Genomic DNA, 26,786 nt, shown 5'->3' with positions numbered 1-26,786 from the left:
TTTCTCTCAGCCTGCTCTGCAGAGAACTCTGCGTACCAGGCTCGCCAATCCAGGTAACTGCCCGAGGGCAGACACGCCTTTGCCAGCTGAATCCAGTCTGCGGGGGTGAGGGGCCCAGAAGACAGATTCTCCAGCATGGCAATGGTGTAAGGCGCAGTCGGCCCAAAGGTTGTAACTGCATTTTTAAGTTCTCTAATCTGCTTTATCTCAAAAGGCTCCCATACATTGCGTCCCTGGCCCATAGCTACTTGTACAGGAAATATCTCGTAGGGGCCACTATCTATCCCAGGTGGATGTACCTCATGAGACAAGCGTCCCCCCTGCCAAAGCCGCCTGTAAAAATACCGACCCGCCGGCGGCGGAGCATAAGACAGCGGCCGTGATTGGGCGGAAAATGGGGGCCCGTGCATCACTTCCTGTTCTGGCGAAAGGGGAGAGAGCTCCCAGGCGGCCGCCTCGTGGCGAGGAATCGCCTCCGGAAACGGCCCCCAAGGTGGGGCGGAAGGCTTCGCCTCCCTCTCGAGCCGGGGAGCGCTCAGGAGCTCTCTACTCCTCCGCAGACCAGGTTGAGCAGAGCGCAATTCGCGGGGCAACGCTGGAAAAGAACCCTGCGACTCCTTATTGAGCGACTTAGGCTCCTGACAGCTGGTCTCTTTGGCCCCCTTGCCATTCAACTTTCCCTCGTCCTCGGAGTCAGACGACTCCGAGGCTAGAGCCCCGTCCTCCTCCTTAGCATCCTTGTTCCCCTTGATGGACCCCTCTCGGGAGCTCCCTGACTGGGCCTGCTCAGATACCCTGCGTACTTTTGTAAGCTCTTGAGAGCTTTCTCCACAACCACCCTCGCTCTTAGTGTTGCTACCTAACATGTTTCCCATCTTTTAATATGTTACTCACCGCGTGAGGCCCAAGGAATCCGCCACTTACGCGTGAGCCTGAGGGGAGTCTAAAAGCCCTGTAGGTGCGCGCCACCCAGAGCCCAGGCTTATCCCCAACTCACCTGTCTCGCAGCTCTGTACTGGAGCGTTGTCCACTTCCACGTCTCGGGGGTGATCAGTCCCCGGGCGGGCCTCCAAATGTCGATGTCCGCTCCCGGCCGGCAGGAAGGACACACGACAAAGTCTGGTAGTGGACAACCTTTTCTTTTTATTTTCCTTCTCCGTACAGCCTGCCCTGGGTTCTCCCAGCTGAAGCCTCCTCTGGTCCGCTCCCCGCGGCTCCTTTTGTGCTTCAGTCTGCCCCAAAGCCTCTACCGGTCCGCTCTCCGCGGCTCCTTTTTGGGCTTCTACTTCCGGGCTTCTACCTGGCTTCTACTTCCGCCCAGGGGTGGCACCGGTATATATACGGGTACAGTGTCCAATCATGTTAAAGTAAGCAAGGCAAGCTGATTGGCTAACATCATCAGTTGCCAGGCAGACTATATTGTTGAGCGGGTTGTTTACGCGGTAAGCAGGAAACTAACATATTCGATGGGAGGGGTAATCTACCTCAGGCTTTGCTCTTTACCACAGGCCGCACGTCCGCCGCGCAAGGCGAGCTATCACAGACGCGGCTCCCAACACCTGATGTCTCAGGTAGAGAAACTTGTCTTGGGGATTCCACCCATCCACCAGCACTGGCAGCACAACTCTGTGCCCAGCTTCATTCCAAGTTCAAGCCAAATAATTACCTCATTCCACCCCCAGGAACATCTTGGGCCTGCAATTTTGGCCTATCACCCTGTATAGCAACTGCTGTTTTTAACAAGTCTGCAGATTTTTGTGTTCTTGTACAGGTTCTTCCTCACATAACCTTCCACCTAGGAGACTACTACCTTCAGGCATCGCAGATCAGCTATATATCTAAGAGAAAACCTGTGACATTCACCTTAGCTGTGTTACTAGGATTAGGAGTAGCAACGGGAATAGGGACAGGGACCACAGCTCTAGTGTTGGGAGATAAGCATCTAGCTCAATTACAGGCAGCAGTAGATCAAGATTTAAAAGAAATAGAAGCATCTGTGACAGCTCTACAGGCGTCCCTGACGTCTCTATCTGAGGTAGTCCTGCAAAATAAAAGAGGACTAGACCTCCTATTTATGAAGGAGGGTGGCTTATGTGCAGCCCTCAAGGAAGAGTGTTGTTTTTATGCTGACCACTCGGGAGTAGTCAAAGAGTCCATGAGTAAACTGAGAGAGCGCCTCAAAGAGAGAGAAAAGGAGCGCATCAGAGCAACCACCTTCTCCTCCATGTGGGAGGATCTCTCCCCTTACATTGCCCCCCTCTTGGGACCCCTAGCTGCCTTGCTGTTGCTGCTTACTGTAGGACCTTGTATTTTTCAGAGGATCATGACACTCATTAATAACATTAATAACAAGGTTGACACATTTATGGCAAAGCCCATTCAGGTATATTACCATCGGTTGGAAATGGCAGAACAACAAACTTATCGGGAAAATTCACCCACTGACGGCCCACATGACGCTGTGGCCCAGACGCCCTGAGGCACTGGACAGGCAGTCAGAGACGGGCAACTAGGACACATATGTAATGCCAATCGGCCACCTAAGACAGGTCCAGGACCAAGAGCTGTCCTGCAGGCCCATGATGGGTAAGGCTCGATTGGGTTCATATGAGGAGTCCTTGACCCAAGACAGGCGCTGTCCTCCCAGGGCCTGCCATGTTCCAAAAAATATATATAATAATAAGGGAGGAGATGTAGGGAGCGGTTTTAAATAGCTGCTGCTGCCCTGCCCCTCCTGCCTGAGGGCATTTTGTGTGTCAGCCTACATTTCCCATGATCCTTCCCTTGCCTGCAATGCACATGACAAGCAAACTTCCTGTTTCAGCCTGCCTACATTACCCATAATCCTCTCCTGCTTACATCATATAACCGAATGTGACGATGACCTATCAGATTAAGCCTTCTTCCTGCCTATGGCCCGCCCCCACCCTATATAAGTTGTAGCCATTTTAAAAATAAAAGAGACTCGATTGGAATCTCATCCTGTCTCCATCTCTCTTTTCTCTTGTCCTGTCCCCATCCCCGATCCCCTCTCCAGGTTGAGACCCATAGATTGGTCCGCAGGCCGGATCAGATGCCCCCTGTCTTGTCTTTGTTGCCCAGAATTGCCTTTGCTATTCTAGATTTCTTCTGGTTCCTAAAAAACTTTAGGGGTGTTTGCTCCAATTCTGTGAGATATGCTTCCGGAATTTTGATTGGGATTGCACTGAATAACAGTTTTGGAAGTATAGCTATTTTCACTATATTGGTTTTTCCTAACCAAGAGCATGGGATTTCTCTCCATTTTCTTTTTCTTTCTTTTTTTTTTTTTTTGGTCTTTTTCATTTTTATTGGTACCGGGGATCGAACTCACAATCGCCTGCTTGCAAGGCAGGTGGTTAATGCCACTGAGCTAAAACCCTAGCACCTCTCCATTTTCTAATATCCTCTTCAATCTCATTTTTTAGAGTACTGTAGTTTTCAATGTAGTGGTCTTGTACATCCCTTGTTAGATTGATTCCTAGATATTTCATTTTTTGGATACTACTGTAAAAGGTATTATTTCCCAGTTTCTTCTCTCAGTGAGTTTGTTATTTGTGTACAGGAAGGCTATTGATTTTTGAGTGTTGACTTTGTAACCAGCTATGTTACTGAATTTGCTTATTGAATCTAGAAGTCTTTTGTGGAGTTTTTGGGTTTTCTAAGTAGAGTATCATGTCTTCTACAAATAATGATAGTTTCACTTCTTTCTTTTCTATCTTTTTTTTTTTTTTTTTTGTCTTTTTCATTTCTTCCGGTACCGGGGATTGAACTCAGGACTGCCTGCTTGCAAGGCAGGCGCTTACGCTGCTGAGCTAAATCCCCATCCCCTTTTCTTTTCTATCTTTATTCCTTGATCCAGCTAAAGTTTCTAGGACTATGTTGAATAAGAGTGGAAGCAGTGAGCATTCTGTCTTGTTCCTGATTTTAGAGTGAAAGCTTTCAGTTTTTGTCCATTTACTATGATGTTGGATGTTGGTTTGTCATAGATGGCTTTTATCTGATTGAGATAAAACCATCTATTCCAATTTTCTGTAGTTTTTAAAATTGTGAATGAATGTTGGACTTTGTCAAAAGCTTTTTCTGCATGTATTGAGTGATCATATGATTTTTGTCATTGGCTCTGTTGATGTGGTATATTATATTTATGAATTTATGTAAGCTGAACCATCCCTGCATCCCTGAGATGAATCCTACTTGATCATGGTATTCAATCTTGTTAAAATTTGCTGCAGTCTGTTTGCTAGTATCTTACTGAGGATTTTTGCATCAATGTTCATTAGGAAGATTGGCCTGTAATTTTCTTTCTTAGTTCAGTCCTTCTCTGGGCTTGGTATCAGGGTAATACTTGCTTCCAGGAATAAATTTGGGAATATTTCTTCCCATTCAGTTTCATTAAAGAGTTTGGGAAGTAGCAGTGTTAGATCTTCTCTTAATTTCTTGTGGAATTCAGCAGTGAAACCATCAGGGCCTGGGCTTTTCTTTGTTGATAGGTTTTTAATTACATCTTTAATTTCATTGGTTGATATTATGTTATTTAAGATTTCTATATCTTCTTGATTCAGCTTTGATAAATCATATGTGTCTAGGAATCTGTCCATTTCTTCTGTGTTTTTCATCTGTTTAGAATACAAGTTTCAAAGTAGGTAAAGTTAATTTTCTGGATTTCTGCAGATTCTGTTGTGATTTCACCCTTTTTTATTCCTGATTGCATGGATTTGAATCTTTTCTTTCGTTGTTTTGAGAAGATTGGCTAAGGGTTTGTCAATTTTATTTAATCTTTCAACGAACCAACTCTTTGATTGATTATTTGTATTGTTTTTTAAATCTCCAGTATGTTAATTTCTGCTCTGATTTTTTATAATTTTTTCCCTTGTACGAGCTTTTGTTTTAGACTGTTCTTTTTTTCTTTTATTATCACTCTGAATTTGTAATGTTCTTTTTTTTTCCCTAGAAGTTTGCGATTCACACTAAGTTGTTTATATGAGCTTGCTCTTTTTTCCTGATATGGGCATTTACTGCTATAAATTTCCCTCTTAAGACTGCTTTCATTATGTCCCACAAGTTGTGCTATGTTGCACTGTCATTATAATTCAAGAGCAAAAATTAATTTCTCCTTTAATTTCATCCATGACCCAGTGGTTGTTCAGTAGGGTGCTGTTTAATTTCCATGTGTTTATGAAGTTCTTGTGGTTTCCTTTGGCATGGATTTCCAATTCCATTGCACTGTGGTCTGATAGAATGCATGGGATAATTTCAATTCCTTTGCATTTGCTTAATCATGCTCTGTGAGCCAGTATATGATCTATTTTGGAGACTGTCCCATGTGAAGCTGAGAAGAATGTGTATTATGTTGTTGTATGATGAATACTCTATAGACATGTACTAGAATCATTTGTTCAAAACTTGGATTTAGTTCTAATATTTCATCATTGATTTTTTTGTCTAGTTTATCTGTCTTTTTGTGACAGTGGGGTATTGAAGTCTCCCAATACAATTACATTAGGGCTTATTTGATTTTTCATGTCCATTAGTAATTTTTTTATATAGTTGGGTGCACTAGTATGTGTTGCATATATATTTATGATTGTTATCACTTCCTCTTGGATTGTTGTTCCCTTTACAAGAATGTAGTGACCTTCTTTATCTGTCTTAATCAGTCTTGGCTTGAAATTTACTTTGTCTGCAGATAGAATAGCTACTTTTAGTTTTCCTGGGTTACTATGATCTAGTGTTGTTTTCCATCCATTGACTTTCAGTATATGAATTTTTTTCAATTAAATATGTTTCTTGTATGCAGCATATTGTCAGATCTTGCTTCTTGATTCATTCCGCCAGTCTGTGTCTTTTGATTGGTAAATTGAGACACTGATGCTTATAACTGAAATGTATTGACTTATCCTTGTCATGTTATTTTCCTGTTGTTGGCTCCTCTCTTTTTTCCCCCTTTCCTCTAATTATTTGCCTTCCCTAATGGATTTCTTCTGTTGGGAAGCTCTCATGGAGCTGTAGTCCTTATTATCTCGTTCTAGAATGTCCTTCAGAACATTTGGGAATGCTGCTTTGGTGGTCATAAATTTCCTCAGATGATCTGTGTCATGGAAGTATCTTATTTTCCCCTCAATTTTGAAAGATAGTTTTGTGGGGTACATCAATCAGGGTTGAAAGTTGTTTTCCTTTAGAAACTGGAGCACTCGGCTCAGAAGCCAGGAATGGTGCGGACTAAGGAGACATAAGCAGGTGGAGATATGCACTGCTGACTCAGGAACGAACTGGGCTGAGAGAAACCAACTTGGAATGAAGTCCTGGTGCTAAAACAGGAACAGAAAAGCCTCGGTGTGGAGTCTGGACCCTGCGCCATTGTAAGCCGCGATTTGGGTTTCCCGCCGCGCGGCGGCTGGCTGCCTCTACAGTGGCTCGGCAAGGAGAGAGACACGCAGAAGCTCTGAGAACGGCAATCTAAGAACGGCAGGGAGGCGTGCACTGACTTGTGGTGAGGTGAGTGAGAGAAACTGACACTCTACCACAGTTTGACTCCAGCAGAGGACTTTCTGGGCCCGAGCAGTCCTGCGGGAGCAGGGCGCGGTGGCGACTCCAGCCACACATCCCCCTCTCGGGCGGGATTGGTGAAAAGTGCCTGGCCTGCGTGACGCTGCTGGCGGACTCGGTAGGCTAGCCCAACCCAGATCCCAGAGCATGACGGTGGCAGGGAGGGGAGACGCGTAGGCTGCCTGGTCTGTAACTCCCTGGTGCGCAGCGGTGAGCGGGAACACCTAACTGGCGCAATTCGATCAGGCTGTGGCTGACAGGCAGGGAAGCTGGGCCTCTTATACAAACTTGCATATATAAGGAACAGAGAAGAAGAGGCAGCATGGGAAGAGGCAGCAACAAGAAAGGCTCCTCGGCCCCCAATTCTGAGAAACAGGCAATAGCAGACACCGCACCAATACACATAAGGCGCCAAATAGAGAGCCTCATAGACCAATTCAGGAATGAAGTTATCAACGACCTGAAGCTAGAAGTATGAAGAATAGTTAGAGAAATGCTAAGTACCACCCAAGAAAAAACAGGTGGTGGAATGGAAGAACAGAAAAAAAGGGGAGAATTGTTTGATGGAGAAAACAGAGAAAGCATAGAATACGTGAAGCAGGTTCAAAGGGACTACCAAGATACTAAGAAGTCTATCGAAGACTGGCATAACAGCTTGAAAGAAACTAAGGACAGACTATCTGAACTGGATGGCAGACTTGTAATATGGGAGAATGAAATGAAAAACTTCTTAAAAATAACAAAGAAACAAACAGCAATAATACAAAGACAAGAAGATGATAAGAGGATCCATAACTTAAGGATTAAGAACATAAAAGAAGAAGTAGGGACACAAACAAGTGAACTACAAAAGCTACTCACAGAAATAATCGAGGAGAATTTTCCTAATTTAGCAAAAGGTAAAGATACTCAGATGTATGAGGCATACAGGATCCCAGCTACCTACAACCCAAACAGAGCAACACCCAGGCATATAATAATAAAAATTCCAGAAATTCAATACAAGAACAGAATATTAAAAGCTGTAAGAGACAAGAAACAGACCACTTACAAGGGAACACCCATCAGAATTACAGCAGATTTCTCTGCACAAACCATCAAATCACGAAGAGCGTGGGGGGAAATAATTCAAGCTTTGAAAGATAATAATCTCCAGCCAAGATTGAGATATCCTGCACAACTGTCCCTGGAAATTGATGGAAAAACAAGGTGCTTCCAGGATAAAGAGGAACTGGGGGAATTTGCAACCACCAATTCAACTCTACAGAGAGTATTGCAGGATATTCTAAAAAAAGAAAAATACAAAGAATCCAGAAATAATGGCAGAGAGGCCACAACGAATGGAGCAGAGAACAAAATGAAGAAGACAAACTGACAGCTACTGACAGAAAAAGAGCTCAACAGAAATGAGGCAGAGAAGATTGGATGATAGGAACAGCTATTTTGGAGAAAATGACATCTTAATAGGTAATACTGATTTAGTATCATCTTGTTTTGAAGTCTCATCTAGCTTTTGTCCTTCTGTCTCCAATGGTCTAAATAGGCTGTATCTTATTGGATTTTATTACGTACGATAGTATAAGCAAAAACCTTTTAAAGACAAGGAGATTATACAGAAACCATTGTTCATTTTCTGTTAGTCGATTCTAAATACTCTGTAATGCTGTCATTCTCTTGAATGGTTTTACATTGTTTTGATATACTTAATGCTACAGTATACGAAGTTGTACTCAAGGATTTCAAAGAAAGAGACAATATGGTAACTACTTTTAGGTTAGGATTATCTGGTGGTGAAACACTATTCTGCTTAAATGGTTATGTTTTGATCTGCGCTGTTTCGTTGTTATGCCCTCTTTTATCTCAATCTCCACTCCATTATTTACTTTTTTATCTTTATCCTTTTAATTAAAGGAAAAAAAATAGCAGGATATGTTATAGTAACCCACTTTGACTTTTCATTACCTTGATTTAAATCCCTGTATTACTCTCACCATCTGGTTTTTAACTGATGTTCCCCTATTCTGTTTTGCTGGATAGTATCAGGTTCGAAAGTTTAGGCATCAGCTGTGAAGATAATGAGATTCATTATGACGCCCATTCTTGTTGACTTTTATCTACTTTTGAAGACCTACAATGTCTCCAATGTTTTGGTTTTGTCGGTTTTATTCTTTACTGTTTTGTTCAATTGTATTATAATAACGATATAGGCAATTCTATTAGAGATAGCGGGAGGCATTATGGTAACCACTGTTGATCACCTTGTATTATGTTTTTACATTATCTATTATGTCCACCCTTTTGACTTGACGATTCTGTTCTGTTATGTCACATTTGGTTTTACTCTCTTCCAAAAAAGTAATAAGAGCCGTGGGAGCAATGAAACCCAAAATGTGTAATAGTCATGGTACAAAAGAGAGGAAAAGAAAGTGCTCCAAACTATATAACTGCATGTATATTTAAGTGTATAAGATAGAAAATGATATCACAGAGTTTTATTGGATCAATGAACAGAACTGTTTGCAGTATCATTGATGGAATGTCCACTTTACAAGCTTTAATTTTGTGACTTGAACAATTATTTCTAAGTTGACAATATGTAATCCATTAACTAGTGATTTTCTACTGTTCATTTTTTTCTGTAAATCTGTATAACTTGTACCCTTTCCCTGCTTTTTTTTCTTTTCTCCTTAAATAAAATTTTTTAAAAAATTAAAAAAAAAAAAAAAAAAGAAACTGGAGCACTTCTCTTCAAACTCTCGTTGATTTGAGTTTGTGCTGAAAAGTCAGATGTTATTCTGATGGACTTTATTTTATTTGTTTCTTGATGTGTTTCTTTTCTCTTAACAGCTTTTAGGATTCTATTCTTGTATTGATTTTCTGGAATATTGACTATGATATGCCTGGTTGTAGATTTTTAAAATGATTGCTAACTGAGATCTATATGACTCATTTATCTGAAGTCAAATTCTTTTTCTCTACCAGGAAAGTTTTCTGCCTTGATATCTGTGAACATGTTTTTAATGTCATTTGTGGTATCTTCTGATTGTTCATTGACTCCAATTATCTTAAATTATTCTTTTTTGTCTCACCTAGCAGCTTCTGTATTGATTTCTCATGATCCTTTGCTATTTTTTTTTTTTTAGTCTTTTTCGTTTTTATTGGTACCAGGGATTGAACTCACGACTGCCTGCTTGCAAGGCAGGCGCTTATGCCGCTGAGCTAAATCCCCAGCCCCAATCCTTTGCTATTTTTGAGAAATCATTCTTTTCCTGGTTGTTAAATGCCAGTCTGTCTTTGTGATCCTGGCCTCACACTGGCTGAATTTGCTTTGAATACTTTCAGTGGAGTTTTTATTCTCCTGGATATCTGCTCAAACCTGCTTTATGGATTCCATTTTTTTCCTATGCTGTGTTTCCATAATTTTCTTAAGCTCCTTGATTTTTTTGTCTGTGTCTGTTCTAATGTCACTAAGCATGGTATATATTTTGGCAGCCTCTGTAATTATCTGAGAGGTTATTTCTGATTTCATTGTTTCCAGAGCCTCATTCAATTGCTTTGTTGTTTCTACTTCAGAAGGACCTGGTGGGGAGCTTTCAAATTGTCCCACTTCATTGCCCCCTGGGTTTGCCTTCAGTGAACTGGATGCCTGGGGTTGCATCTTGTTTAAATGTCTTCTCTCTTTGTGGTATCTCCTGATTGTTCATTGAATCCAATTATTCTTAATCTTTTTTACTTTAATTCCTGGGGGTATGCTTGTAAGTTGCCTGTAATGTGTTGTTTTGTTGGTAGTATTTTAGGACCCTTAGGTGATGATTACTTCTCTGATGAAACTTCCAGGTATAGCTGGTTTTTGGGTTTTGAGTCTGTTGGAAGATCTTAACTCTTCAGTATGTTGGAGATGAGAAGTTGTTGCTTGTTTGGCCTAGTTCTTGGTTCTTTGGCACTGTGCCACCATATTTTCTGTGACCTTAAATTAATCTCAGTCGTGGATTATCAGAACCAACAGCTGTTTCAACAATTATGTCAGTGTTGGCTATTGGTACCAATAGCATCAAACATAGCCTAGAAAACAACAAACTGAGCTAATCCTTAATTTGCAACTTTTAACCATATGAACTAGATTTGTGATTATATAACAGGTTGTAAAAAAACCCCAGAAATTATATGCAATAAGTTCATAATGTGTCAATTTTGCTCTTGGGATTAAAATTTAAAATGGTTTAAGGAGAAAACAGTGAAGTGGAAAAAAGAGAAAGTGATTAGAAGTAAGGTTGGAGGACAAGGGTGGACCCCGCCTTTGTGCAGAAGGTGCAGAAAGGTTGAAGGAAAAGAGAGATGGAAGTGATAAAAGAAAGAACAAAACAGAACCACACCCACAAAGAGGTTAGGAACCACTTTCACACTCATATATAAACAATGAAGAATAAAGAGAAAAGAAAGCAAAAGAAAAAGAAGAAGGAAAAACAGTTCAGTTCCAGGACTCTGTCCGATTTCATTAGGAGACAACCTGTGGAGACTGAGTCCTGAATCATGCCAATCTGACCCAGCAAGTCGGCAGTTGTTTTATGGTGGAGAAGTGGGTAATCTCAGCAGGCCTGCCCTGAGACCAGACTTGCTGCAATCCAAGTAAATTCCACAGGTGTACACCTAGCTGAGTGCTGCTGGAGGCAGCTGGCAAAAGTTCTGGGTTCTGAGCTTACCCGGCCTTTCTTCAAAACGGCTCTGAGCTAATCATTCTTTCCCTGTGGGACGACTGAGTCCTCTGCATTCACCACAAGCCAGTGTAGTCAGTCCTTCATCTACATTGTTCCCCTCCACTGCCATGTATCTCTGCAGAGGCCTCTGGGGTTGTCAGTTGTCACCATCATCTTGACCGCGCACCCCCAGGTTCGAACAGCTCCTCTTGCACAGTCAGTCTATCTCAGGGACTAGGCACTGCCAGCTATTGCCTTCTTCTTCATTGAAGTTTTTTTTTTTTACTCTCTCTGTGGGATTCAATTCAGAGTCCAGATTCTTCTTGGGTCCAGAGGACGCAGTTCTTTCCCTGTTTTCTTTCTGATGATGCTATATTCCAGGATCTGGACAGTGACTCTGAGAGACCGTTTTCTCTGCTATTTATCACTCCACCATCTTCCTGGAAGTCCCCATGGTTTGGATTCTTGATTTTCTTCCCATTCCCCATGGCGGCTGCCCTAGGTACTCTGTACGGTGGCAGGCCTGGCTGTATGGACCTGCCTATCTGCCAACCTATGTTTGTTTCTGTTACTGGACCCATTGCCTGGTGCCTTCCTCCAGTGCCTGCAGGCATCTGTCCCTCTGTCTCTATGGCATCTTCTCCCTGTTACTGCCATCTCACCATGTCCTCTCAGTGAGCTTCTGTACCTTCAGTGAGCCTTCCAAATTCTGTGCTATGTCTCCTATTTGTGATTGTTTCTTTTTTTCTGTCTCCTCCTCTCTGTTTCTTGTCCATGGTGTGATCTCTGAATTCTGTTTCCTTTTTCTCCCAGTCCTCTCTCTCCAAATGTGAACTCCCCCTCCTCCTCCTTTTTCTTCTTTTTGGTCTTTTTGAGACAGGGTCTCACTATACATTTCTGGCTGGCCTTGGACTCATTGTGTAGCCCAGGCTGGTCTCAAACTCACAATGATCCTCCTGTCCTAGCCTCCAGAGTGCTGAGATTACAGACACATGCCACCACACTCAGCCTACTCCTTCAATCTTTCAGCCTGTCTCCCCACTATCAATACAAACACTAACTTCTTACAAGTGAGTCCAGATATGGATGCCCCTCCACCCAGTTCCCTACCTAGGGCCAAAAGACAGAAAAGTCAATTAAAATTAGCTCTTCTTAGAAAACTGGCTGGGGGCTGTGCGTGCGAGCAACCCTGATTAGCTGTGAAACAGGTGCAGATGGAGTGGATTGGCTGAAGGCAGGAGAGGGTGGGGCAAAACCTAGCTAGAGGTGGAGCTGAACAGGCTTTGGCGTCCCTGAGTCCAAGTTGGATTGCTACCTCTTTTGGAGCTGAGAGCAGCAAGGAGGTGAGGAGGGGGCAGTGGACAGGCCACAAGTCGTGGGATGGTGGCCTTGCAGACACTGAGATATGAGGTTCTCAGAAGGGGGTTCAGGAGTTTCTCTGGAGACATTTGTGTCCTGAGCAAGAAATCAAATGGAGGAAAGATGTCCTTTTGGTAGCTTGATCAGGGGAAGTAAATCAGCAATGGTGGAAGTTCACAGAGGGTGCTCATGGCTCAGGAGGGAGCTACTTGCGATCTCTCCCCATGCCAGAAGGGAGAGATTCATGATTTGAGGAATTTCCCGGACTAGTTTTAGCTCCATGGGGCCTTGAATGATGGTTCTCATTTACCTTGTTCTCTGAGAGTGAGCCTTGGGCTGAAGATTTCTTCTAGACTCTCCATCCTGTAGACAGACAATCCTGGTTGGGATGGGGGTCACAGAGACATCTCCATGCAGGAAGCACCATGAGCCCTGGGAAGGAGCACCTGCACACAGAGACAACCCTTTTTCCAGAGTGAAAAGCCTAGGTCACATTCCATCAGGTACCTGAAACACCATACCAGTTTCCAGAAGTGTTGTGCTAGAATTTTCTTTTTTTGAAAAGGGTCTTGCTATGTAGGTCAGCTGGCTTCAGTCCAAGTGCTGGATTTACTGGCATGTGCCCCATTTCATCTAGCTACAAAAGTGTTTAAAACTTGGGGGGGTCCCCAGAAAATACCTCTAGGGCCTGGAAGAGGCATTAAATGGGAGGTCCCAAGGTCAGTTTCTTTTTTGGCTGTACTAGGAAACAAACTCAGGACCTCATGCATACTAGACAAGTGCTGCATCACCTAGTGACAGCCCCAGCTTCCCAAGGTCATTTCTGTCTCTGGAAGAGGGGCATTGGTTATCTTTGGCCTCTAGTGAGGATATTCAGAAAGCAACCCAAAAGCAGTCTGCAGCATCAGGGATTGGGGTCGCGGAGCTTCTCCCCTCTCCCCACCTTCCTACAAGTTGCACTAGCACTGGTTCCTGAGTCCAGGTGAGGAAGAGTAGAGGTGGGAGGGGCAGTCGGAGGGGTGAGGCAGGGGGTGACACTTGTCCCTGTTAGGAGTAAGCCGCTGGGTAAGCGAGGAGGGGAGGGGCATGCGAGAGCCAGGACTGGGAAGGAAAAAGACCACGGCTAGGGAGAAAGGCTGGAATCTGGAAGAAGAGCAGATCTTGCTCTGAATGGCCATCTCATCTGCTGTGAGGCTGGTCTCCCCTGTATTTTGCACTCTCCCTCTCTCCCTCTATTTATCTCTTTTTTCCCCTCTATCTCTTGCTGCCTTCTTTTCTCTGTGTTTCTCTGAGCTATTGTTAGCATTTCTCCACTGAGTCTAGTGTTGCCTATCTCTCTCACACTTGTCTCCTTCTGTTTATCCCCTTGACCCTCCTATCTGTCCCTGTTCCTGTTTGACTCACTTGTTTTCTGCTTTTTTATCTGTCTGCTTGTGATCCCTTTTTGTCCAGTTCTCTTGACATTGTAGTTCCCCATCTCTGATCCTCCTACCCCATTTCTTTGCCCACAGAATGGAAATACAAGATCCAAAAATGAACAGAGCCCTCCCTGCAGGTGCTGAGGAGTAAGTTGGGGGTTTCAAAGAGACTGAATAGGGGGGGAAGGGGAGGGTCACTTCATCAGCCTATCCTTGGCCTGTCTAGCTACAGGCAGGAATGCAAGGGCTTCCTGCCCAGCCATGGTCCAGCTCCTGGAGGAAGCCTGTCCGGGTCATAGATGTGAGTTCACAGGATCTCTAGCTAACCTCCTCTCTTATTGCTCCCTCTTAAGTACTCCAGCTGGTCCATCTCCTTCCCTAACTATTCCCCTGCTCTTCTCTCCTGGATGATGCCCTACTGCCTCTCTAGCTCCCCCTCCACTCCTGCTTCATGGCCCCAGCCCTCCTTTAGTGGCCCTCAGTTGGTCAGCAGTGGGCCAGATACTCCCTCCATTCTGTTCCTCTACACTTTCAGCTGCTCTCTGCAATTTTTCCTGGTTTTCCTTTTTCCAGTTCTCCCTTTTCTACTTTCTTCTCATCTTTAACTTTTTTTCCCATCCAGCTTCCTCCTTCCTCCCATAGACCTTGGGCTACTCCCTGCCCTATTTGCCCTAAACCCCACCCAGTCTTTCCCTGGACCCAGCACTAGTCTCCTTACCTGTTTCCTCCTTCTCCATGTGTGCTTGAATTTGGCTCCTTGACTGTGGTTCTAGGGGAAGACATCCTTTGGAATGCCGGTGTTCAACCTCGGCAATGCCATCATGGGCAGTGGCATCCTGGGGCTGGCAAATGCCATGACCCACACAGGAGTCCTCTTCTTCTTGTGAGTCTATAGGTGGCCCTGTGGGCTCGGGATATGGTGAGGCAAGGGAGAGGGCTGCGGCCAAGACTGAACGGCACCTTTCTCACAGGTCCTTGCTGCTGTGCACTGCACTGCTGTCTTCTTGCATACATCCACCTCCTGCTGACCTGCACTGGTGTAGGTGAGACCTAGAGCTCAAATCCCAGTGTTCAACCCATCTCCTGTAGACTCCCAGAACCAATTCCTGAACTTAGACCCCAAGTCTCAAGTCAAGCCCCATTCCCAACCCCTAAACCCTTCCTGGTCTCAGCTGTAACCTCCCAGACTTGACCCGCCCCCCCCAGTTCAACCCTAACTACTTAACTCTCACCTCTAGCTTCCACGGATCAGAGCCAATCCCCTCCAGGTCCTCCATCCCTGCCAGCCTGCACCCATTCCTTCTGCTTACCCTCAGGCATCTGACCCTATGAGCAGCTGGGACAGAGGGCATTCAGGCCTATGGGGAAGCCGGTGGTAGTGGCCACTGTCATCTGTCTGTACAGTGTTGGGGGCGAGGCTTTTAGGAGTTGGAGTCAACTAGGGGTAAGGGCAGGATGAGGTAGGCTTCCCGAGGCTGGGCTGGAGCAGACAGGGAAGGAGCCTGAGAGGATCCCTTCTGCTTACACTTTCCCCAACCTGTACCAGCCATGTTCAGTTACCCGTTCATCATCAGATCTGAACTTCCTCCGGTTATCGGCACCTGCAAAGAACCCAAGAGGTGAGTGAATGGCTGTTCTTTAGGCCCTTGACTCTCTCCTCAGGGGCCACTGTCACCTCCAACTGTGTATCTGCCTGCCTCCCAAGTGTTCTAGTTTGAGACTTTTGAGTGGGCCAGTTGTGTCAGACAGACGTGTGTATATTGTGATACCAAGAGTGTATCTGTTGCTGACACGAGGCATCCAACAGACCACATGCTGATTTTGTGATTGTTCTGGCTGGCAGCTGACTTTATGTTCACTGTGCACTGGTACTGGCCTGGCCATATGAGTGTAACCTATACATAGCTAGTAGATGTACACTTTGGGTTGGATTCAGTGACTGTTGTACTGGCTGCTTCTCTTTGGCCAGATGTATGATTGGCAACAGATGCGTCCTGTGATTGCTACCGTATGTGTCTGACACTTGGCTACTCTGACTATCCCTGTCCAGCTGATTTGGGAAGTCAGATTCTGGGTCCAGCAGGCTGCTGGATTCTGTCTAGCTCCAAATATACCATCTCTGACTCCAGTGCTGCTGGGGTGCACTTGTCATACTACAGTGCCAGCTGGGCCTGTGACTTGCTCTACATCCAGTTAGCTCCGTTTGTGTTTGATTTGGTGGCTATTTGTTCTGTGTACATGTGATCCCTGACTATGCCTGTATATGTCCTTTGTAATGTGGCTGCAATTTGTGTACAATGGGATTCCATTTGTATATAGCGGGCTTTTTTCTTTTTGTCTTTTTGAGACAGGGTCTCACTATATGGTTTAGGTTGACCTTGAGCTTACTTTGTAGCCCACGCTGGTCTTGAACTTGCAGTGATTCTCGTGCCTCAGCTTCCCAAGTGCTAGGATTACAGACGTGCACTACCATCCTTAGCATTATTTTTTGAGACAGTCTCCCTAAGTTGCACCCAGGCTGTCTTTAAACTTGTGATCTGCTAACTTTAGCCTCCCAAGCAGTTGGGATTGTGTGTCCCACCACATGTAGCTGTGTGGGATTTTTTTTCCTGTGGGGCTAGGAATCAAAGAACCCAGGGATCCCTTCTAGGCCAGGCAGGTGCTTTACCACTGAACTATATCTCCAGGTCCTCCCCTTTGCATGTTTTTGATTCCCACCTCTGACTCTGACACTGGTCCCACACTTTGCTTGGTCTGTATGTGCATAACTGGTTTTGTCGGTCTGACTCTGGGATAGCTGCCCATGTGTCTATTAGGTTAAACTGAGAGCTTGTATTTATTTATTTACATTTAGTGGCACTGGGAATGGAATCCAGAGCCTTTGTGCTGAGTTATATTCCCTTTTAAAATTTAAAAAAATTTAAACAATCTCTCACTAAGTTGCCCAGGCTGAGCTCAAACTGTTGATCCTCCCGTCTCAGCTTCCCATAGTGCTAGGATTACAGGTTTGTGCCACTATGCCTGGCTTTGCTTTTTATTATCTATGTGTATCCTGTTAGCTAGTTGGTTTGATTCTGACAACATCTAGACATGACTAGATACATATAATTCCTTTTGTGTGTTCAGTGCTGTGCATACTAGGCTAGTGCTGTACCACTGGGTGATATCTGTGCCCCAGTTCTGTATAATTATGATAATTAACTATAATTATGGTCAATGGCACTTTGTTGGTATATTTCTGTCTAGTGGTGTATGAGATAGAGAACATGTGAATGCTTGTAACATAGAGGGCACTGAATAAAGTTCTTTTAAATGAGCTGAATGTAGTGAAACACTCCTATAACCCCAGCACTCTGAGAGGCTGAGCCAAGAGGATTGCAAGTCTTAATAAGACTTTGTCTCAAAATAGGAAATAAAAAAGGCTTAGAAGGTAGCTCAATGCAAAGGCCTTGGGTTCGATCCTCAATGCTGAAAAACAAAAGTTATTTTGAATGAAGAAACATCTATCCAACCAATGTATCTTGCTTGGGCATCTCCCTCCAGGATCTGTGAAGGCTCTGTTGTTTGTTTACTTCTTTTTTTTTGAGGCAGAAGGTCACTATGTAGTCCAGACTGTCCTGAAACTTGCTATGTATCCCTAGGAGACATAGCTTTGCACTCATGACCTCTTGCCTCAGTTTTCAGAGTGCTAAGATTACAGGAATGTGCCACTGTATCCAGCTGGAGATGCCCTTTCCTGGAGCTTGGTTCCAACAGTGAGGCTAGCTGGCTGGCTCTGTTTCTATGTCAGTTCTTCTTTGACTGTGTGGCCAAATCAGCTCAGCCACTTGCAGGCATCAACAGACCTTGAGCTGTTCAAAAGAGTGCATGTGTGTTTCTGCTGTTTTGACTACATCATGGTGTGATTGCTGTTAGACTGATATTCCACGTGGTGCACACACCAGGATCATCACCCACTGTCTGTGTTTGGCACCTTGTATTGGGATGATTTTTGCATCTGATCTGACTGATTTGGGATCTTTGGCCTGATTGTGTGTCTGTTTGCAAATCTGATGGTGAGTATTTTTTTCTTGCTGTGCTTGTGTTTCTAAATGGAGTCCAATGTTCTCATAAATCAGTCTGTTTTTATCGACCCTGTTGTATCATTTGTGATTGTAATGACTCGAATAACTTGAAAGCTTGGGGTGTCTTCCCACCTCCCTCCATGGGGAGCAGAAATCTGGCTGACTGTCTTCCTTGCATATCAGTCTCATGCTGTTCTTTGGCCAGTGGCTAGTTATGTGTCTTCCAGTCTCCCTAGGGACTGGGTTTTGAAAGGAGACCACCTGATCATAATTGTCAGTGTGTTAATCATCCGGCCCCTGGCTCTCATGAAACACTTAGGTAACTGTGTCCTTGTTGGTCATTGAGAAGTGGGGTTACAGAGTAGGAACCAGAGGAAAAAAATTCCAGTTTTCAAAGACTGTGAAACACCATATAGGAGCTTATATGATGTGGGTTTTCACAGATTTGTAGGAGTTCGTTTTTTAAAATTTTATTTAAGGAGAAAAAGAAAAAAAGCAGAGAAAGGGTACAAGTTATACAGATTTACAGAAAAAAATAAACAGTAGGAAATCACTAGTTAATGGATTACATATTGTCATCTTAGAAATAATTGTTCAAGTCACAAAATTAAAGCTTATATAGTGGACATTCAAACAGTGAGACCAAACAGTTCTGTTCAATGATCCAACAAAACTCAGTAATATCATTGTCTATCTTACACACTTAAATATACATGCAGTTATATCGTTTAGAGCACTTTATTTTCCTCTCTTTTGTACAATGACAATTACACATTTTGGGTTTTGTTGCTCCCACAGTTCTTATTACTTTTTTGGAAGACAGTAGAACCAAATGTGACATAACAGAACAGAGTCAGTCAAATCAAAAGGGTGGACATAATAGATAATGTAAAAGCATAATACAAGGTGATCAATAATGGTTACCATAATGCCTCCCGCTATCCCTAATAGAATTGCCTATATCATCAGTTATAATAAAATTGAACAAAACAGTAAAGAACAAAACTGGCAAAACCAAAACATTGGAGACATTACAGGTCTTCAAGAGTAGATAATAGTCAACCAGAATGGGCGTCATAATGAATTCCACTATCTTCACAGCTGTTGCCTAAACTTTCGAACCTGGTGCTATCAAGCAAAACAGAATAGAGGAACATCAGTCAAAGCAAGATGGTGAGAGCAATACAGGGCTTTAAATCAAGATAATGGAAAGTCAAAGTGGGTTACTATAATATATCCTGCTATTTTTAAATTTATTTTTCCCTTAATTAAAAGGATAAAAATAAAAAAGTAAATAATAAAATGGAGATTGAGATAAAAGAGGGCATAACAGCAAAACAGTGCAGATCAAAACATAACCATTTAAGCAAAATAGTGTTTCGCCACAAGATAATCCCAACATAAAAGTAGTTACCATATTGTCTCTTTCCTTGAAATCTTTGAGTATAACTTCGTATACTGTAGCATCAAATATATCAAAACAATGTAAAACCATTTAAGAGAATGACAGTATTACAGGGTATTTAGAATCAGCTAACAGAAAATGAACAATGGTTTCTGTATAATCTCCTTGTCTATAAAAGTTTTTGCTTATACTATCATATATAATAAAATCCAATAAGATACAACCTGTTTAGACCTATGGAGACAGAAGAACAAAAGCTTGATGAGACTTCAAAACAAGATGATACTAAATCAGTATTACCTATTAAGATGTCATTTTCTCCAAAATAGCTGTTCCTATCATCCAATCTTCTCTGCTTCATTTCTGTTGAGCTCTTTTTCTGTCATTAGTTGTCAGTTTGTCTTCTTCATTTTGTTTTCTGCTCCATTCATTGTGGCCTCTCTGCCACGATTTCAGGATTCTTCGTATTTTTCTTTTTTAGAATATCCTGCAGTATTCTCTGTAGAGTTGAATTGGTGGTTGCATATCCCCCTAGTTCCTCTTTATCCTGGAAGCACCTTGTTTTTCCATCAATTTCCAGAGATAGTTGTGCAGGATATATCAATCTTGGCTGGAGATTATTATCTTTCAAAGCTTGAATTATTTCCCCTCACGCTCTTTGTGATTTGATGGTTTGTGCCGAGAAGTCTGCTGTAATTCTGATGGGTGTTCCCTTGTAAGTGATCTGTTTCTTGTCTCTGATGGCTTTTAATGTTCTGTTCTTGTATTGGATTTCTGGAATTTTAATTATTATATGCCTGGGTGTGGCTCTGTTTGGGTTGTAGGTGGCTGGGGTCCTGTATGTTTCATACAAGTGAGTATCTTTACCTTTTGCTAAATTAAGAAAATTCTCCTGGATTATTTCTGTGAGTAGCTTTTGTAGTTCATTTGTTTGTGTCCCTACTTCTTCTTTTATGTTCTAAAATGCAACTTGTATTTTATGTTCCTAATTCTCAAGTTATAGATCCTCTTATCATCTTCTAGTCTTGGTATTATTGTTGTTTGTTTCTTTGTTATTTTTAAGAAGTTTTTCATTTCATTCTCCCATATTACAAATCTGCCCTCCAGTTCAGATAATCTGTCCTTAGTTTCTTTCAAGCTGTTATGCCAGTTTTTGATAGAGTTTTTAGTTTCCTGGTAATCTCTTTGAACCTGCTTCATGTATTCTAGGCCTTCTCTATTTTCTCCATCAAACAATTCTCCCCTCTTTTTCTGTTCTTCCATTCCACCATCTGTTTTTTCTTGGGTGGTGCTTAGCATTTCTCTAACTATTCTGCTTATGTCTAACTTCAGGTCATTAATAACTTCATTCCTGAACTCGTCTATGAGGCTCTGGAGATAGCCTTTATATCTATTGGTGCTGTGTCTGCTATTGCCTCTTTCTCAGGATTGGGGGCCGAGGACCCTTTCTTGTTGCTCCCTCTTCCCATATTCTTTGTTCCTTATATATGCAAGCGTATATAGGAGGCCCAGCTTCCTTCCCTGTCAGCCACAGTCTAATTGAATTGCGCCAGCTAGGTGTTCCCACCCACCGAAGCACACCAGGAAGTTGCAGACCAGGCAGCCTATGCGGGGCCCGCCCCTCCAGGTCAATTTACCTTCAGGCGCTGGGACCTGGGTTGTGCTAGCTACTGGGTCTCAGCCAGCAGCGTCACGTAGGCTAGGCACTGCTCACCAGTCCCGCTTGAGAGGGGATACATGACTGAAGTCACTGCAGTGCCCTGTTCCCGCAAGTCTGCCCGGTCCCAGAATGTCCTCTGTTGGAGTCTCCTAGACCGTGGAAGAGTCCCAGTTTCTCTCATTCACTGCAGGTCCCCACCCATCCTGCTTTCAACTCTGTTTACCGATTCCCATTCTCAGCTTTCATGCGTCTCTCTCCCTGCCGAGCCGATGTAGACGGCGGCGGGAAACCCCAATTGCGGCTTCCAATGGCGTGGGCTCCAGCTTCTACACTGAGGCTTTTCTGTTCCTGTGATAGCACCAGGATTGCATTCCCAGTTGGTTTCTCTCAGCTCAGTTCGTTCTTGGGTCAGCAGGGCATATCTCCTCTTGCTTATGATTCCTTATTCTGCACCATTCCTGGATTCTAAGCTGGGTTTTTCAGAGAGCCTCTGTAGCTGCTGCTATCTGTCCGCCATGTTCTTCCAGAAGCAGGAGTTCTTTAAGGAAGGAAAGTGGGTCCTCTTGTAATCCACAAATGAGCCCCCCCCCGAGTCCCCAACCTCGAGTCCAAAAATGGGTCAAAACATATTTTTAAAAAAGCAGTGCTGATTTATTTTATCCTGGGCCCAGTGACAGTGCAGTTGGAGTTTGCAAAAGCTGTGTGTTGCTCCTCTAAACTTGCAGCCTTTTGTAGATATCACAGTTTACAAAGTAAGGGGTTATGGGTGTAGATCAGGAGATCTGCTAAGGAAATGTTTTCCTTAGCAGAGGACAGAGTAGTCTAGCAGTCATTAACAATCCTTTGTCAACTTATTTTAGCACCACATCCGTTATTTGTAGAGGGCAATAATGGTTAACATATCAATTAGGTTAGGTTCTCCAGGGATTTACAATTCTTTACAGAGGGGAGCACTGATTAACATATCAATTAGGTCACACAGAGGGAAAAAACACATACAGAACAGTAGGCAGCATTACAGGTTACAGGTACTTTGGCATAATACAAACATAACGAAGCTCTTTTTGCTAGTGTACAGCAAGTCCAAGTGGAAGTAAAAGCTTATGCAAAGGTAACTGAAGTGAGGAGATGTTGAAGGCCAGATTAGGGCCTCAGAGTTTGTTGTCGGGGCTCCTTGACTTCTGAAGCTTTGTGTATTGCCCCCTGTAGGCTATTTGGTATACCAACAGCCTCTCTCTGATCTGAATGCTGTTTTTCCTCATTTCAGTAAGAAAGAGAAGTTGGGGGGTGGTTGGGACACTGTGACGTAGTCTCCTTGGTGACCTTGCCTTTCTGCTGCCTCACTCCCAGGTCATGTATTAGGAAGTTCCAGATTTTCTGTGGTCTAAACTGCAATGAGACTGTATCCTCAGACCTCCCCAGCCTCGGGCTCAACAACACCTTTGAGGCCCAAATGTTCACAGTTGACTCACAGGTAAGTGTGTGGGTGTGTAGGTGCACAAGAACATGCTACACAGAGACCCCTGTTTCTGTCCACGTTCTAGCCTGTTAGTGGGGAGGGACTCAGCAGACCTTAGAGTCCACAATGTAAAGGCCAATAATGGGGCCAGGAGAGGCAGAGGAAGATCCCCAAGTCCTTTGTGGGCTCTAATCCCACATGCTTGGAGCATTCCCCCAGATGACCTACACAGTACCCATTATGGCTTATACCTTTATCTGTCACCCTGAGGTGTTGCCCTACTACATAGAGTTGAGCCAGGGAGTGGGTGGGCAGGTGTGACAGCCTGTTGGGGAGAGGGGCAATAGGTGTAAGGTCCGCCAATCACTGCAGCAGCCTTGAGGCTGTAACTTGATGGAGGTAGGCAGTGTCAAGGGACAGATTTGAGAAGCATGGTACTCAAGGTAGTTACTATTTATGGACTGGGGTCAGAGATATCTACTGTTTGAAATTTCAGAACAAATGTGAATGGTCAGGCAGGGATCACTTGATTGGTGGAAGAGTGTGGGTATGCATGGATGGAGCTAAGGATATGGGTGGTCCATGGACAAGGGGGAGGGTAAGGGCTGATGAGATGGAGGGAAGTGCAGGAGATCACACAGAGAGATGGCATGAATGGTCAGATTGGAGAGCTAGAGATGCTCATATGGGGTGAGTCATGGTCATACAGACCTGGGAAACTTGGCTAGTTACACAGGAGATCAAGAGACAGGACAGCAGTATTCCCCCGCTGAATGTTAATGTGAGAGGATGGGACTTGTAGCGGGGGCTGATTTTGAGGGTACTAGGCCAAATCCAGGGGACCAAGCATGGCAGTTCTGTGGCCTATACTCCTCAGGCCTTCCCAGTGCAGGATGCAGGCCTTGGCCAGTGTTTATACTGGGGCCATATTCTGCATGTATGGGCTCACAGCAACTTTTAGATACATCACCTACAGTGAGTGTGGCTGGGGCTGTGGGGGCAGGGAGGCTGTGATGGGAGCCTCTGGGATTTTCCCCTGGTCATCTGGAATCTGCCTGTTTGTAAAAGGAGGGTACTTCACATGCATAGATTTTTGTCACTTCAGATGTGGGTGTGGATTTCTGAGCCACTGGCTCTGGTTTTCTTGTCACCTTCTGCATTCTGTGTCCTCTGTCGCATGGCCCAGGCAGCATGAGGAGATGCTGTACATGTATAGCCAGAAAGACCTGCTTATCCTCCATGTGCACCTTGTGGTGCTACTTGTGGTGACACTCACTGTGCCTGTTGTGCTATTCCCTGTGCGTGGGGGCAGAGTGGGGCCCAGGGAGCAGAGTGATGGGATCAGAGGGTCAGGGAGCATGGGTGTGGGTGTTTAGATGGAGCGAGGGCAGAGGAACAGAGGGACAGATGGGGGAGGCACAGATGGACAGAGAGGACAGGCAGAGAACCAGGCAGGGAAGGTAAAACTAGGTGGTCAGACAGAAGGGGGCTGTGGGTGGCAAGACAGAGAGGAGAGTCAGGGGACAGGTTGGGGTGTTGGTTGGAGGGAGAGGCACGTTTGAGTGGGCAGAAGAGAGGTTGGAATGCTGAGTAAGGGGGAAACATAGACAGATGGTCATAATGAAGAAGAAAGAGGGACAGAAAAAGTTACTCAAAGGATAGGGCTGGGGATTTAGCTCAATGGCATAAGTACCTGCCTGGCGAGTGTGAGGTCATGAGTTTGATCCCTGGTCCAAAAAGAAGTTACACAAAGGTAACTGAAGTGAGGGCATCTGGAAGCAGAAGTGGTCAGATGAAAAAAGGATGAGGCTCCCAGAAGGGGAGATAGGAATGATTTGCCGTGGGAGGGAGGGAAAGGTAGTCAAATGGAGGGAGAGGCAGGGGTTTCAGGCAGGTGATGGTGAGACATAGAGGGAGCCAGACATAGAGATGGGCAGAGAGAGGCTACAAGGATTTTTGACAGTGGTGGTGTGAGCACAAATAGATGATCACACAAAAGAAAGAGATGTGAGTTGTCAGAGGATGGAGCCATAGATAGTGGGAGGAAGAATCATGAATTTCAGACAGAGGCTGGGGTTAAAGACACAGTCACATGGATGAGGATGGCTCTGACATTGTCCTGCCCTTCTCTGGCCACAGATTTGCTGGGCCACGCACCAACTGCTCTTCCCCAGCAAGGCCTTCAGCTGGCCACAGCATGTGGTCATAGCCCTGTGCCTGCTGGTGTTGGTCAATGTCCTTGTCATCTATGTGCAGAACATCCAGGATATCTTTGGGGTTATTGGTCAGTATATTTAACTCCTACCTCTACTCTACCTAATAAAGGACTTACATCCAAACTTAGATGGATTCCTGTTCTTCCTTCCTTGTATTCCAGGGTCCACCTCTGACTCCTGCCTCATCTATATCATTCCAGGCATCTTCTACCTCTGCATTGTACCCTCTGAGGCAGAGGCCCTCTGCTCATGGCCTAAGATCCAGGTGAGCTCCCCAGGGAGGGTGGGGAAACAGGCAACACTCCAAGAGAGTTCTGGTTGTCAGGTGGCCTGAGAGCCAAGGCTGAGTTCAGGAGGGGCCTGGGGAGAGGGAGCATCCAGAAAGAGGGGCAAATGGTGTGAGAGAATGGAGGTGACTGTCTTTGAAAATTACTAAGCACATAGCATCAGCAGGGCTTGGGGGAGCAGAGGATGTGCTCTAAAAAGGCTTGGCCAGATGGGATATGGTTCAGTGGATGCAAGAGGCTGAGTTCCATGACTAGTACCTCAAAAAAGGTGCTAGAATAGAGGGAGAGTTCTCCACATGGAGGGAGCAGTGTTGGGAAGACAGGCAAGAATACTTTGAAGAAGGATGGAGAAGACTCATAGGAAGGGCCTGGCTCTAAGAAAGGTAGAAGAGGTGCTCACAGGAAGGGGCTGGATTTAAAAAAGGAGAAAGCACTGGGTATGGTGGTTTACACTTGTAATGCCAGCACTCCGGAGGTTGAGACAGGACGATCACAGTTGGAGACCAGCCTGGGTTACCTATTGATTACAATCCTGTTTCCAAAAAAATAAAATAAAAATAGAAAGAGAGAGACAAAGGAAGGAAAGAAGAAAGGAAGAAGAGGAATCATCAAAGAGGAGGGTCAGGAATGGAGTGTCCTCACAGGAGCCTGGATGAGGTGTCCCAGCCAGCTGTGTCTTCCATCCCTCTTCCCTCGTCCCTTACTTCCCTTCACAGGCCCTGTGTTTTAGCATCCTGGGGGTCCTCTTCATGGCCATTAGTCTGGGCTTTATGTTTGCCACCTGGGCCACAGGATAGAGCCACATGGCTGAACACTGACCTGGTCTTTGGGCCCCATGCGCATGTGTGTACATATGTGGAGGGACTTGGGGCCACTCTCCAGGGTCCCTCCAGCACGGAGTGTGGACGTGGTTGGCCCCCAAGGTATGGCTGTCAAAGTGGGGTGCAGCAGAAGCTGAAGAATGGCATGATTTCCTCCTCCCCAGGGATGCTGAGCTTGGATCAGAGTCCTATTCCCTAGTCCATGGGAGGAGGGGGAGGTGAGGTCAGGTCCTTGGGGGTCCCTGCCCAGCCCAGTCCTGTCTGCCACCTGTTGGCTGAGGCCATTTGTTGGGATGACTCTTGTGCTGAAGGGAAAGAATAAAGATGTAGAATCATAACTCTGGCTTCTGATATTTTATTATTTTTTGTTTCTTTTTTATTAGTATACATTTATAGTATATAATGATTATATTCAGCTTTGGGAGTCACTATATGTACATGACATATCTTAACAATTCTTTTTTTATCATCTCCTATATTTTTGTACATGTGGGTAATATGTAATGATCATGTTCCTCACAGGGACTTGTTACATGTATGTGACACATCATATTTCCCTTATTTTTAATCTCATTTTCTTCCCCTTCCTCTTTCCTCTCTCTGTCTCTTGGTTCCCCTTCCATATGCTAAATATCCATCTGTTATCTGTCTTTTATTGTGCTCTTTTTTATAGTTTGTAGGTTTCTCATGTAAGAGAAACCATGTGATATATAAGTTTATCATCTGATTTATTTCACTTAACATTGGTCTCAAAGATGCATTTGTTTTCCTATAAAAGACTCAAGTTTATCCTTTATAACAAAATAGTATTCCATTGTGCATAAATAAATTTTCTT

General features: G+C 44.3%; 1 protein-coding gene across 1 annotated transcript; it reads left to right on the top strand.

Annotated features, from left to right (window-relative positions):
- Window positions 1-1,075: 1,075 nt before the first annotated feature.
- Window positions 1,076-26,786, top strand: Slc38a5 (solute carrier family 38 member 5). The gene is given in 17 exon segments (XM_063245798.1): window positions 1,076-1,122; window positions 14,132-14,185; window positions 14,265-14,314; window positions 14,317-14,339; window positions 14,812-14,921; window positions 15,010-15,043; window positions 15,045-15,081; window positions 15,355-15,450; window positions 15,585-15,657; window positions 18,339-18,429; window positions 22,377-22,435; window positions 22,521-22,641; window positions 22,846-22,916; window positions 23,495-23,924; window positions 24,766-24,910; window positions 25,004-25,107; window positions 25,846-26,786. Coding segments are annotated over 16 exon segments (1,599 nt in total). The 5' UTR covers window positions 1,076-1,122; window position 14,132; the 3' UTR covers window positions 25,948-26,786.

Source organism: Cavia porcellus, unplaced genomic scaffold, assembly GCF_034190915.1.
Source record: "Cavia porcellus strain 051 isolate PalLab524CR breed Dunkin Hartley unplaced genomic scaffold, mCavPor4.1 scaffold_3, whole genome shotgun sequence".
In the NCBI taxonomy this organism is placed as follows: Eukaryota; Metazoa; Chordata; class Mammalia; order Rodentia; family Caviidae; genus Cavia; species Cavia porcellus.
Note: the sequence above shows the minus strand (reverse complement) of the source record. Positions and strands in the feature narration are given on the sequence as shown.